This window comes from Cucurbita maxima, unplaced genomic scaffold, assembly GCF_002738345.1.
Source record: "Cucurbita maxima cultivar Rimu unplaced genomic scaffold, Cmax_1.0 Cma_Scf00003, whole genome shotgun sequence".
In the NCBI taxonomy this organism is placed as follows: Eukaryota; Viridiplantae; Streptophyta; class Magnoliopsida; order Cucurbitales; family Cucurbitaceae; genus Cucurbita; species Cucurbita maxima.
In genome coordinates this window covers 2,557,085-2,571,395 of record NW_019272019.1, presented here as the reverse complement: position 1 = coordinate 2,571,395, position 14,311 = coordinate 2,557,085, and the positions used below count along the sequence as shown (strand labels likewise).

The window sequence follows — 14,311 nt, the reverse complement described above, 5'->3', positions numbered from 1 at the left end:
ATTTTATTTATAAGAAAAATAAAACCCATTTTTTTTAATAATTAAAGTGAATCTAATTATTGAGGGCTTAATGATGTGATGGCAATCTTTTTTAGGAAAATTAAAATTACCCAAAAACCCTTCAATTAATTTTAAAGCTATTGTTTTTAATATAATAATATAAAATAAAGCATCATTTTCAATTTATCATATGGTTTTGATAGGGACATGAAATTCATAGGAAACTTTATACTAAAAGAGGCATTAAAATAAATTTGTAAATTGGAGTAACCAAAGGTTTAGAATATTCCATCATTTCATTTCCTGTTCCTTTACAGGTTTTCAAGAGTCTTTTTCACGGAACTTTCATGTTCTTTTAGGGTTTCGCATTTTTTTATAATATGATACCTAATAATTCCGACATTCTCTTATATTTTCTACAATATGGTCACGTTATTCACTTCTTGCTGCAAGGTCAGCCCACAGGCCAACACGAGTTATTTTAACATGTGTTTTGTTGGATGATGAAAGTTCCACGTCCCACATCGGCTAATTTAGGGATTGATCATAGGTTTATAATCAAAGAATACTCTCTCTATTGGTATGAGGCCTTTTGGGGAAGACCAAAGCAAAACCATGAGAGTTTATGCTCGAAGAGTCTTGTTCCTCTAACATGGTATCAGATGGCAAGTCAAAAAGTCAAAATTTTGACCAATTCATTATTATTATTATTTACTTTTTCTATGTATTTATTATTATTAATTAATATTTTTGTCTTGAGTTTTAGATACTCTGTCTTATTTAATAAGTTATTGAATAATGATTTAAAAATATAATAAAGTCACATGCTAAAAATATAATTGTTTGGAATAATAATGATGTAACGTTACATGGAATGAATTTTAAAATATGGTTTTATTACATTTGAAATTAGGTGGAAAGTGCTTTCACACCTAATAAATCATGTTTTAAAAGTTTGGACGTCGAAATTAAAAAATTAATAAATTTGATTAGATTATGTATTCGATTTGAATAGATTTTGAAACTTTAATAATTTCAATTTCGGGTTTTTAGCATCGTTAGTAACGATTCATTGGGCAAAAAAGGCTCGATCGAAAGAATGGGTAAGTAGAACCCTAGAACGAGTGAGATCCCACGTCAGTAGTGAGAATATTCGTTGAAACCACCCTACCTAAATGGTGTGAAAGTTGTCTATTATAATCAAATAAATGACAATTATATGCAAAGGGTAATAAACAGAAATAACCATAAATGAAAGACACATATGGTAAGCGGTATAGAATGCAAATATCTAGGTATTTGCCTATAATAAAATATCAAATATAATATATATGGTAAATTATAATTCATGACTAAATATCTTCAACTGGTAGGAGAGGAGAATCAAACATTCTTTATGAGGGTGTGAAAACCTCTCCCTATCAGACGTATTTTAAAACTATGAGGTTGGTGGCGATACATAACAGGCCAAAACGGACGATATCTACTAGCGGTGAATTTGAGCTGTTACAATGGTATCAGAGCTAGACAACAGGCAATGTGACAACGATGACACTGGGCCGTATGGGAAGTGGATTGTGAGATCTCATATCGGTTGGAGAGGAGAATAGAACATTCATGATAAGAATGTGGAAATCTCTTCGTAATAGACGCGTTTTAAAAACTTTGAGGGAAAACTCAAAAGAAAAAAAAAAAAAAAAATATATATATATATATATATATATATATATATATATATATATATAAATTCAAAATTATTATTTGTACAAAGTTGGTAAAAAAGCAATCTTGTAAGGATAGACCTTATCCAAATAGAATTCTTTTATTTTTTTTAATAATAATTATTTATTTTTTCATTTTTTAAAATTTGAAACATGACTTGGTCACATTACAAGAATTTAAATTATTTCAAATATTGAAAATTTTGTAATATGAATGGATTTTGCGCGTTATTTAACTTGACTTTTTGTGTCTCGAGTTTCGGTCTTATTACAAGAAGTGTTGAGTTGGTTCTCACTACTTTATTTTTTGTTTCACATAAACGATCTCGTATCAATGAAAATACTTTTCATCTAGCCGATTCGAGACTTTGATTGTGAGATCCTGTATTGGTTAGACGGTATCATTTCACATTTGGGTTTTGGCTGTTATAAATGATATCAAAGTGAGACAATGAATGGTGTGCCAACAAGGACGTTGACCCCTAATAGGAGTAGATTGTGAGATCACATATTAGTTGGAGAAGGGAACGAATGATTCCAACTAATGTGAAGCTTCATCCATTTTAGACGGACACCGACTCTTTGATTTAAGCTCTCTCGAGGGATTACCAAACACAGTCTAAGTTTTACTATAGGGTATCTTCAAATCTATAGAATCTCCAATAATGTCGCCCCATTCTCGCAATTCATGCTCGGGGACGTTTTGGGAACGAAATTTAGTTTGAAGTCGACCTCGAGCTCTTGATGCCTTTTGCATTATTGCATTCTGTTCTTTGACTTTGTTTGGTCCTTATTTACGCAGTCAAACAATTATTTAATGGATATATTCAATCACCAAATTTTTATTTATTTTTTAATTTATCTATTAAACTAAATTTTAACAAAGATCATTAAAAATATCTAAAGTTTGTTTAATATTGGTTTTTATATAAATATTTATTATCCAATTATTTTATGACATAAATCAGTCGTCATTATTACATAATTTGGCAAAAATAAAATTATTTTTAAAAATCCAAAAGTTTTTTTTTATTTAATCCATAGGATAATATGTTATGGGCTCATACCAGTTGGGCTTGGGCTTGGGCTGGTTTCTTGGTTCATATGTAAGCCCATGGTTAGGTTTGTACATTTGAGCTTTCAAAACTCGTTATTTATTAGAGGTTTAAATGATCCGATAATTCGATGAAACTATTAAAATTCAAACTATAAAAATTGAGTCGGGTTAGTTTTTTTTCTTTAGTTCGGGTTGTTAAAAAATTCGGTTCGGTTTTATGGGTTGACATTCTTTTATTAGGTCAACCCTATCAACCTAAAAAATAGAATATGTAACGTTTAAAAAATTAAGGATATTTAACGTTTGTAATCTATGTTAATGATACGTAGTAACTTGTAAATATTTGGTATTTGAACTTTACGAGGTTTTAATTATTAATATAATATATATGGTGGTTAAGTAAGATTTTTTAAAATAACAATAGAACAACCCAACCCGAAAATAGAGAATTGAGTTACTCAAGTGTGAGATTCCACATCGGTTGAGAGGGGAACAAGGCATTCCTTATAGGGGTGTGGAAACCTCTCCCTAGCAAACTCGTTTTAAAACTGTTAGGCTGACGACGATACGTAAGAGCTAAAGTGGATAATATCTATTAGCAGTGGGTTTGAGCCATTACAAATGATATCAAAGCTAGTCACCGAATGGTGTGCAAGTGTGGATGTTGGGCCCTCAAGGGGATGAATTGTGAGATCTTACATAAGTTGGAGAAGGAAACTAAACATCTTCTTAGCAGACACATTTTAAAACTATGAGACATACGACAATATGTAACAAGCTAAAACGGACAATATCTGTGAACAGTAGGCTTGAGCCACTACATCGGGTTACCAACTCAATCAACCTAAAATTTCGATGATAAAATAATAAATTATTTATTTATTTATTTTTGTTTATTTCAAAATCAATTTGATTGGGATTGTGGGAAGTGCACCTTTATTGGTGCTCCACTCCCTTTCATGTGCCCAATGCTTCTAATATAATATATCAATCCCTTTTTTAAGGCTACGAAATTGATGAAAAATGTTCGAGATCTCGATCTCTGTAGCTACATATGAAAATATCAGTAACTAATAGGTCGATATTTGTTCGTGAAAAAAAAAAATAGTAACGTGATATTTTTTTTGTTGAGTCGACCTTAACGACACTTTAACCAATTCTACCCTACTTTTGATATTATTACGAAAATTTAGTGAGGATTGAGCTGTGAACTCTATTTAACTTATTTGAGTGTGAGATTCAACGTCGGTTGGAAAAAGAAACGAAACATTTATTTATAAAAGATTAAGAGTACTTAATTAGTGATAGAGTTCAACAGCTTAATGTCACCGCTAGTCGATGTTGTCCGTTTTAGCCCGTTACGTATCGTTGTTAGTTTCATGGTTTTAAAACGCGTTTGCTAGGGAGAGGTTTCCACAACCTTATAAAGGGTGTTTCGTTCTCCTCCCCAACTAGTGTGGGATATCAAAATTCATCTCATTTAGGGCTCAGTGTCCTTACTGACACTCGTTCCTTTCTCCACTCGATATGGGATCCCCACCAAATCCACCTCCTTCGGGGCCACCATCATTGCTGGCACACTGCCTTGTGTTTACCCCCTTAGGAGAACAACCTCCTCGCTGGCACATCACCCCGTGTCTAGCTCTAATACCATTTGTAATAGTCCAATGCCACCGGTAGCAAATATTGTCCGTTTTGACCCGTTACGTATCGTTGTTAACCTCATAGTTTTAAAACATGTCTATTATTATAGGGAGGTTTCTACACCCTATAAAAGGGTGTTTCGTGTTTCGTTGTCCTCCCCAACCGATGAGAACTTTAGGAGAATTTAATAATTAATATGATATACGTCACTCTTTTGGACCACCGCCCTACAAATTAAGGGCCCTCATCCAAGTTGGGGTCATGGCTTTTAAGTCTACAACCTAACCCTATTCACATGTAAATATTTATGATTTATAAATTATTTTCAATAATTTCATAGCTTAATTAATACAACAACTCCCAAATATTCCTTTAATTATTTTTATTTTTAGTGCCCTAATTTCTTAATTTTAAATTAATTTATGGATTAAATTAATTTTTTACTCAATAATTAATTGAATTTAATAACGTTTGTGGGTATGCAAGTCTCGAGATCACAAATGCTAAGATTTCAAATCATGATTTTATCGTGAGAATATGAGTTGAACTTGAACCGTTATTATGTCCGTAAATATCAAATATTTAAATCTCTCTGCCTTTCTCAATCTTAGGATAGAATTAAAAAACAATAATAATAAATAATACGCTAATTAATAAAAATATATTTAAACTTTATATTTTGTCTTTAAAATATTTATAAATATCAAAATTTTTAATAATATTATTAAATTAAAAAAAAAAACTTTTCCAATATACCTTAAAAAATACCTTTGAAATTTAATTTTTTTTATTAATATCTTTAATTTCTTTTTTTTTTTAATTCGAATTATATTTAAAAAATAGTATTAATACCCTTAACTTTTATATTAAAATAAAAGTTATCGGGTCAACCTCCATTTCTAAATATTTTAAATTTTTTTATAAAAATTTAAGACGATATTAATATTATTATTTGAAAGTTCATAGATATTTTTTAAACGTCGTACTAATTGTTACGTTCTTTTTGTAATTGTTTAAAAAAAAATTAAGGGTATTTTAAAAATAATTTTAAAACTGCAATAGTATTTTTGAAATAAAATATTAATAAATTTTATTTTCCATTTTTTAAAATTTAATACAATTGATAATATATTTAAATATTATAATTAAAAGTCAAAAGAATTAAAGCTTGTGCATGGTCGATGGCATAATTGTTTTAAATAAATAAATAAATAAATAAATAAACAAAACCCAATACTTCATTCCTTGCACGAGCTGGATTCCCTCCTCAGCCTTCATTTCCTTCATAACAATACTAAGAATAAACAAATTTTCAAACAAAAAGAATCCCAAAATCCGAAGCATTTTTGATCAATTCTTTCCCCTTTTGAGATTGTAATGTAATCCAAATCCGACTTCCCGAGGTGGACGACCGATCGTAGTTCGACTTTGGTGTTATTGAATACAAATTTCGTCTTCTTATGTTCTCTCCGTCTCTGATTCCTTTCTCTGAGTTGCGTTCTTCGAATCTCACTCCATTTTCTCTCTTATTTGCTTCATTGCAACGCCGCCCATTTCTCTGAATTTCCTATTTCTTTGGAATCAGTTCACTTCGAAGGTATCTTTCACTTACCCTGTTTGTATTTCTGAAATGGAAATGGAAAAAACTCGTTTCTACTTCGTCTACTGTTGATTTGTTATCTGGGTTTGGTTCTTTTTTCTGATTTTGAATGGTTTTTTTTTTGCTTTGTACTGGTGGAGAACTGTTGAACTTAGCGGATTTGGTTTAGTAATCTCTGACCCATTTATCTGCTGGGATTTGTTTCTTTTGCCTTTTTTTTGTGTTGGATGTTGGAAATTTGAAGTGTTTGAGCGTTGGATGTTGATTGTTGTGCTTGAGAATTTCATTGTAATGAGATGCAGATCAAGTGTTTGATGAAATGGAAGCGAAGATATGGTGAAATCTGAGTGATATTGTGATTGTTCATGTTTGTTCTTCTTTCATGTTTTCTCTTTTTAATACGTGTGTATTGTTTAGTATGAGTTATGAGTCTTCTTCTTGCAGGGTTTTGTGATGGGTTAAGCCAGTGGATTGATAATTGGGAAGCAGGAAGGGAGGAGATGAAAGGGGAGTCATCTGGGCTGATTATTGGAATTTCAATAGGAGTTGTGATTGGTGTTCTTTTGGCGATTTCGACTCTCTTTTGCTTTAGGTACCAACGGAGACGTTCTCAGATAGGAAATAGCAGTTCCCGGAGGGCTACAACGATTCCTATTCGGATCAATGGTGCTGACTCTTGCACTATTCTATCAGACTCAACCTTAGCTCCAGAGTCACCTGTTAAATCTGGCCACAATGGCATGTCACAATGGCTTGATGGATTCAAGAAAAGTAATGTGGTTGCAACTTCTGGAATACTCGAGTATTCGTACAGGTGTGTGTTCTTACAAACTCTGTAGTGATAGGTTTGATGAATGATCTTTTAGGATATTGTGATCGTTTATGATAAAGAGTGGCTTGATAGTTCTCGAGACCTGTGTTTGAATTCGATGTTATTGCTGGACGTATCTTGAGAACCACTAGCTCCTTAGGACCTTAGAGTTTTGTTCTTTGATAATATGGCAGGGATCTGCAAAAGGCTACGTCCAATTTCACAACTGTAATAGGACAAGGAGCGTTTGGTCCTGTTTATAGAGCTCAAATGGCAGGCGGTGAAACGGTTGCGGTTAAGGTGCTTGCAACTGATTCCAAACAAGGGGAGAAAGAGTTCCAAACAGAGGTGATTCATCATTCTTCAAATATTTTGATAAATCTTCTTCTTATGCTGTTTGAAGCCTTCATCTGGATAGACTGTTTGACAGAATTTAATGATTGTGCTCTGTTTTGTTGTGATATAATGAAAGATTTTATGCATCTTTATCTTTAAACAATCACCCATTCTTACTGATTGATTCATAACAGCTTCGTGCTTTTTGTTTATCCGATTCATCCACTAAACCTTCTTCGGTTTACCAGGTTATGCTTCTCGGAAGGTTGCATCATAGAAACCTTGTAAATTTGGTCGGTTACTGTGCTGAAAAAGCCCAACATATACTTGTATATGTGTACATGAGCAAAGGAAGCGTGGCTTCTCACTTATACGGTAAAGTTTAATATAAAGTACAAGCATTAGTTAATATAAATGCAAAATGAGCCAAACATATGTTTTTATCACATCTTTCTTCATGGGGATGTTTTGAGAGGGCTATCCGTGAGATCCCACATCGGTTGGGGAAAAGAACAAAACATTCTTTATAAGGGTGTAGAAACCTCTTCTTAGCAGGTGCGTTTTAAAAACCTTGAGGGGACTGAAAAGGGAAGCCCAAAGAGGACAATATTTGCTAGCGGTGGGCTTGGGCCGTTACAAATGGAATTATAGCTAGACACTGGCGATGTGCCGGTGAGAAGGTTGAGCCTTGAAGGGGGGTGGACACGAGTCGGTGTGCCAAAAAGGACGCTGGGCCTCGAAGGGCGGGGTGGATACGAGGCAGTGTGCCAATAAGGATGCTGGGCCTCGAAGGGGGGTGGATTGTGAGAACCCACGTCGGTTGGGGAGGAGAATGAAGCATTCATTATAAGCGTGTGAAAACCTCTCCCTAGCAGACGCGTTTTAAAAACCTTGAGGGGAAGCCTAGAAGGAAAAACTCAAAAAGGACAATATCTGCTAGCGGTGGGCTTGAGCCCTTACGTTATCTCTCTCCCTAATTCCCACAAATGGACAATCCGCCAAAATGAATCCCCTCCAAAGTCCCTAAATCCCCCTTATGTATAACCAAACAATCTTACCTAATCACTACTATGCACTTACTAATATTCTTAATATGACCCCTATTAGTACTCTCACCGCGTCTCCTTGAAGGAACATCTTTTTTTGGTTAAAATGACGGTACGATATGCTTCTTTATCAGTTTCTTGGGAAGTGACACACTCTCTTTGGTTTGCAGGCGGGAAGAATGAACCATTGAGCTGGGATCTGCGGGTTCGTGTGGCATTAGATGTTGCACGGGGACTGGAATATCTTCACGATGGTGTAAGTTATGATATAACCTTGATGGACTCCGAGCTTACTAGCTTTTGCAACCTTATAAATCAATCTTGGGGTATTTCTATGATATTACTGCAGGCCGTTCCACCAGTAATACATCGGGATATCAAGTCTTCAAATATTTTGTTGGATGATTCCATGAGGGCTAGGGTATGTTTTCTTTCATTTGTGAAAACTGCCTGCATATGAAGAATTATAATTTGTTCTTGAAGTGTTTATATATGTTGTCTGCTTATTCGTGATCAAGCAGGTGGCCGATTTCGGGCTTTCCAGAGAAGAGATGGTCGATAAACATGTATCCAATATTCGTGGAACTTTTGGGTACCTAGATCCCGAATATATATCTACTAGAAAATTCACAAAGAAAAGTGACGTTTACAGCTTTGGAGTATTGCTTTTCGAGCTTATAGCTGGCAGAACCCCACAACAAGGCCTTATGGAGTATGTTGAACTTGTAAGTTCACTCTCTTCTCATCACCAATATTTTCGACAAAATAAATATTATTTCACGATTCTTTTCTTGAATGGAAACATTTTTTGAGACATTGAAGCTTGTTTAATTCCCGACTTTAATCTGCCAAGTTAAGGCCAGAATTGGCGTTCCAACTTATATGTCTTTTCGTTACGAGATGTATAGGCAGCAATGACTTCGGATGGGAAAGTTGGGTGGGAAGAAATTGTGGACGATCGTTTAGATGGAAACTTTAATGTACAAGAGCTGAACGAAGTTTCATCTCTTGCATATAGATGTGTTAACCGTAGCCCTCGAAAACGGCCTTCCATGAGAGATATCGTACAAGTGATCTCACGGATTAACAACTTTAGGCTCGAACAAAAGCATCATAGAAAATCTCTGTCAGCCACGACAGATGATGTTTCTATTGACATTGACCACTCCGAGCACTTTAGAAAGGATTCAATGGACAGTGCTTCTGATACCCATGAAATTTAGAGCATAGCTTCCCTTTTTGGTTTTTCTCTTGATTGTTTGTCTTGTGATTCTATTCTCTTTGACTGTGTATGATAGGTGATTCTTCCATTTTTCTTTAATGACCTTGAAATTTTGTACATTACTCAGAATAGAGAGCTTTGTATAGTTTCATCATTGTAATGACTCGAGAACTTTCCTTGTGTAGTTTGTGAATGAAAACATCAAAATATTGTTCGTTTTTGTCACTTTTATATGCGGTAGGTAGAACTTTTATAATGTAACAGTCAAAGCCTACCGCTAGCAGATATTGTCCTCTTTGGGTTTTCCCTCTCGAGCTTTCCCTCAAAGTTTTTAAAACGCGTCTGCTAGGGAAAGGTTTGCACACCCTTATAAAGAATGTTTCGTTCTCCTCTCCAACCGATGTGGAATCTCACAATCCACCCCTTTTGGGGCCTAGTGTCCTTACTGGCACACCACCTCGTGTCCACCCTCTTTGGAGCTCAGTCTCCTCGCTGACTCATCGCCCCGTGTCTAGCTTTGATATCATTTGTAACGGCCCAAGTCCACCACTAGCAGATATTGTCCTTTTTAGGCTTTCCCTTTCGGGCTTCCCTCTAGAGAGAGGTTTCCACACCCTTATAAAAAATGATTCGTTCTCCTCGCCAATCGATATGAGATCTCATAACAAAAATCTACGTTCATCATTAATGGTCAATGTGGGCTTCGCTGGCTTGAGAAAGAAAGGAAGATAGAGAGGGCCAATTGGGACGATAAGATGATTGAGAGAGATATGTTTGGAGTAGTTAAGAACAACATCCTTAGTGAAAACTGATTGTAGGTGTTGAAAAATAAAGGCAATCACACCTAGATCTAGGCTGGAAACTGTGGCCAGAGCAATTAAAACACAGGGAATGGGATATGTTCTTTCCTTTTAAGTATGATGGAAAATCTTCTCCTTGGTTAGTTTTCATACCAGATGGCTTAATCATACAGAGTAGATGTGAGATCCCACATTGGTTGGAGAGGGGAACGAAACATTCTTTATAAGGGTAAGGATGCTGAGCCCCAAAGGAGGTGGACACCGAGCGGTGTACCAGTGAGGACGTTGGGGGGTGGATTATGAGATCCCACATCGGTTAGAGAGGGGAACAAAACATTTTTTATAAGAGTGTGGAAACCTCTCCCTAGCAGACGCGTTTTAAAAACCTCGAGGGAAAGCCCAAAGACTAGCAGTGGACTTAAGCGGTTCAGTAGAACTAGAGTTGAGCTTACACAAGTCTACTAATGTGAGCTCATGTGAAAGGACATACTCATATCAAATGATAGAAAAAGTCGAAAACTCGGTTTAGTAGTGCAACAAAAGTCCTCATCTCTCTAGTAACCGAGCACTTGCCCATCGCTATGGCAAGTGGAAGTAACCCCACACAAGGAGTCTGAGTCAAAAATTGGCCAAATTTTCAAATTTTGAATTGAGGTTCATCTACTCCCAAACCAACCCCATTCCGACATTTAAGACTCTCATTCAATTCCTACTGTCCAAGAATACTATTCTTGTTCTTTTCTCTCCAAATGTTCTATTGCTGTCCATGTGCATCAATGGAGCTTTAAAAGCTGTACTGTCCTGATGTAGCAGCAAAAGTAAATGATATTCTATCATTTAGTCTTACCCAAATTAGTTGCATATGGTAGATGCATTTCTTTAAACACACCTCCCATGTAGTGTCGAGGTTTTATACAACCCGTTCTACGAAAATCGAGCCTTTGATTTATTGATATGTAGAAGTACGTGTTTTAGTCTATGTACTTTAAAGTATAATGTTCGAGTCTCAGGTCTTAAGCATCTTATTATAACAACAATGAGTGCGGTTAATCTGCTTATTCCAGTGAACAAAGAAACTCGATGGGTAGGGCCCAATAATCAAAAGAGGACGAACTTGGTTCGTTACAGGAAAGGCTAAACTGGGATTATTACATCTGAATGAGAGGACTGATTTGAATTTGAACTCATCGTTTGATTCAGAGTCCTACCCTATAGCTAGTCTGTTACACTACTTTGATTCAGAGTCCCGCACTAGCAGGAAACTGCAGGCTCGAGAGACCTCCTTGCTTGAAAGAAAGAAGGGAAGAGCTACTCTCTGACTTTCGATTGTGCAAGTTAGTTTCTTTCCCTTGCTCGTATTTCATGCATCTGTGAAGGTGAAGATACTCAGTATAGTTTCACCTTGATCGTTATATATATGAATCGGGAATCCTTACATAACGATTCGAAGTGGAATTCGAATCGAGTTGAATAATACCATTATAAACTCGAAAACAAACGATAAACCACAAACTTTGTGTTGGCTTCCTTATCTTCATGGTTTGCAGATCACAACAAAACAAGGAAGCAAAGCTTTAGGATTGAGCAAGTAAAGCTCTTCAATGGTGGAATGTAATCCCACTTTGCCAGCCAAAGAGTCAAACCCTGCTTGGCCAACCATATCTTTGATGTTCTCCAATGGCCTATGAACCCTCCCTGCAATCACTCTGCAAATTATCAATGCTTTCTTCACCGAGGTTTCTTCGGTTGTTTCAATGGTTTTGAAAGCTTTTCCGCTCGTCGAAGTCGTGAAAACTCCTACTCCTTCTTTCATATCCTTCTCTGCTGAGAAACCATTCCTTATAATTCTGCAGACACTGCATTTCTGTGATATGCAGAGGGTGGACGAGCCGTTTAGTCCAAGAGTGCAGGCTAACGTCGTCCCGTAAAACCTCAGCAGCTCGTTCCCGTCCGCGAGGCATCGAGGGTGTTTCTTTGAAAGCTTGCTTGCCTTGATCTTCACCATTTCCCTGTGTTCTTCAAATCCTGCCAATGCTTTTTGCATATTGTGAACTTTGAAAACTCGTTCGATTCGGTTACTGTTGTTCTCCGACTTCGACAAGTTTGTTCGACATATTATTTCGACAATCTTCCTTGATGAATCGCCCTCCTCAAGCTCGGTAACTGAGAAAAAAAGAACAGAAAGAAACGTGAAACTCCATGAACGTCTGAACTCGAAGACGAGTAGCCATTTTGGTAAACCAATAGAAACATTATCAGTAAGGATAGCTATCTAACCAGCATGCTTGGAGAGATGGTGAGACTCAGCAGCCTCCAATTTGCAGAACTGCTCTCCACATTTATGGCAAGTAACCATCGAAAACGTCCTACCGTTTGATTCAGTTAGCGGCATGAACCGTTTGCTTGTACGAACTTCCCCACCTCCCTTGGATTTAGCAGTACTCCCATCTCTATAGGACAAAAGAGAAGGAAGCTTCCTTGTTGCAGATATGGAGGTAGTACTAGAAGGGGAGTTGGACCCCGGACCGGGAGTTCCGGGCCTTAGTGTACCGAAAAATGGCGAATTCCCACCTCCACCCCTGCTAAGATCAGAATTTCCCCCACCCTCTTGGTGGAAGCTTCCAAAACCAGTGATCTTGAGCTCACACTTTGAGTTGCTTAGTATTACTTCATGAGCAATCGGGTTGAGGAACTCGCTGCTACCGATCGACCTCGGGCTGCAAATTGGCGGGTTTTCGATGTGCCTCTTGCTTCCATGGATGACGTCTTTGAGATTTGCTATGGACCTTGAACAGCCAGACCTTCCGGAAGAACAGCCTGACTTTTTGGCTGCTTTCTTTGTTGTGATTGTGTTCAGTTGTTTCCTGCACTTTGGATCATACACTTCGGATGGCTCTGGTTTGCAGGGGAAGGACTTTTTCAGAGAAAACCAAACTTTAGGCATGTTTTCTTTCTCCTCTCCCTTCAAATCATTGGAACGTTACGTTCCTCCATGTCTCGACGTCCAACCATTAAGCTTGGCAGGCAGCGTCGTGTCGAAACAGGTTGAAGAAGACGACCGAGACGTCGACAGAGATGAAGGAAACAAAGCAGCTATGGATGCTAGAGAACATAGAGAGATGCAGAGGAAAACAACTATACATACATCTATATATATGTGTGTAATTTATTACTTGAAACTAAAATAATTATTATTTCTATAGGCCAAGAACTCGGACCTCTTAACTAGCCTACTATTTACGAGAATTTTTGCTTTAGTATTGCGACTTATCGTGGCATTGAGACCTACAAAAAGAACGTTGGAACACCATGTAGAGCTTGGATACTATAACGAAACGACAAACATTGTGCTTATGAGTTGCTAGAACTCATACGTTATAGGTAGTAGTAGATAGCATCCCAATGTTCGTCTCTCGAGTTTTGTATTTGTTGGGTGTCTAGATGCTACCCCCATAACTATTTAATGACTATCGATTTATTGGTCAAGATTGTTTAAATTTCTTGACATATTTGGAATGATACTCTGCTAACATAATTTTACTACTTAAATTAGGCTATTTAAGTTTAAATTATTATCATTTTCTTAGAATTTTGTGGAGTAATTAAAAAAAAATTCGTTTTACTCGCTTCATTATTTAAACGTGGACTAAAGTCATAAAATTATCCGTGAAATTTGTATTTTTAGGTAAAAAATATCCTAAACTTTCAACTTTCAAAAGCTTCAATAAATCTTTAAAAGTTTCCAAAAAAAGTTAAAAAATATTATTACCGTCCAACTGGCACGTAGCGACCTGCTCTCGCCGCGAGAGCAACTTGAGTAGTCCACCAATAGCCGACAGGTTTGAGACTGTGACTCCTGTGCCCAGCCCTCAGAGCCAATCCTTTACTTGAGGTTACAGATCCATTTTGCCGACTTCCCTTGCCTACATTGTTCCATCGACCAGAGGTTGTTCACCGTAGAGACCTAATGCAATTATGAGTGCAACCGGGCGAGTTTTGAATGTAAATCATTAATACTTTGTTTCATAAATACCCTTAAACTAAAAAAAAAAAAAAAAAAAAAAAAAAAAAAAA

At 36.4% G+C, this 14,311-nt stretch overlaps 2 protein-coding genes across 6 annotated transcripts; one reads left to right on the top strand and one right to left on the bottom strand.

The window, feature by feature from the left end:
* Window positions 1–5,655: 5,655 nt before the first annotated feature.
* LOC111476884 (calcium/calmodulin-regulated receptor-like kinase 1) lies at window positions 5,656–13,665 on the top strand. Of its 5 annotated transcripts, XM_023120738.1 has the most exons (9): window positions 6,035–6,106; window positions 6,267–6,389; window positions 6,467–6,836; window positions 7,028–7,181; window positions 7,418–7,544; window positions 8,386–8,471; window positions 8,565–8,636; window positions 8,737–8,940; window positions 9,124–9,662. In XM_023120738.1, the coding sequence occupies exons 3-9, from the start codon at window positions 6,523–6,525 to the stop codon at window positions 9,436–9,438; spliced, it is 1,272 nt and encodes a 423-aa protein (XP_022976506.1). In that variant the 5' UTR covers window positions 6,035–6,106; window positions 6,267–6,389; window positions 6,467–6,522; the 3' UTR covers window positions 9,439–9,662. The 5 variants fall into 5 exon arrangements, with proteins under 5 accessions (XP_022976507.1, XP_022976505.1, XP_022976508.1 ...); XM_023120739.1 differs by lacking the exons at window positions 6,035–6,106; window positions 6,267–6,389 and adding an exon at window positions 5,656–5,825; XM_023120737.1 differs by lacking the exons at window positions 6,035–6,106; window positions 6,267–6,389 and adding an exon at window positions 5,658–6,019.
* Window positions 11,628–13,219, bottom strand: LOC111476881. Its single transcript, XM_023120732.1, has 2 exons — window positions 12,515–13,219; window positions 11,628–12,400 (listed from the first exon to the last, which is right to left on the bottom strand). The coding sequence occupies exons 1-2, from the start codon at window positions 13,179–13,181 to the stop codon at window positions 11,772–11,774; spliced, it is 1,296 nt and encodes a 431-aa protein (XP_022976500.1). The 5' UTR covers window positions 13,182–13,219; the 3' UTR covers window positions 11,628–11,771.
* Window positions 13,666–14,311: the final 646 nt, after the last annotated feature.

Excerpts from the sequence above, each read along its gene's own strand:
- LOC111476881 (XM_023120732.1), bottom strand. The coding sequence starts at position 13,181 with ATGCCTAAAGTTTGGTTTTCTCTGAAAAAGTCCTTCCCCTGCAAACCA. Across the intron at positions 12,401-12,514 it reads CCATCTCTCCAAGCATGCTG|TTACCGAGCTTGAGGAGGGC; the intron begins GTTAGATAGCTA and ends TTTTTTTCTCAG.
- LOC111476884 (XM_023120739.1), top strand. The coding sequence starts at position 6,523 with ATGAAAGGGGAGTCATCTGGGCTGATTATTGGAATTTCAATAGGAGTT. Across the intron at positions 6,837-7,027 it reads ATACTCGAGTATTCGTACAG|GGATCTGCAAAAGGCTACGT; the intron begins GTGTGTGTTCTT and ends ATAATATGGCAG. Across the intron at positions 8,637-8,736 it reads ATGATTCCATGAGGGCTAGG|GTGGCCGATTTCGGGCTTTC; the intron begins GTATGTTTTCTT and ends GTGATCAAGCAG.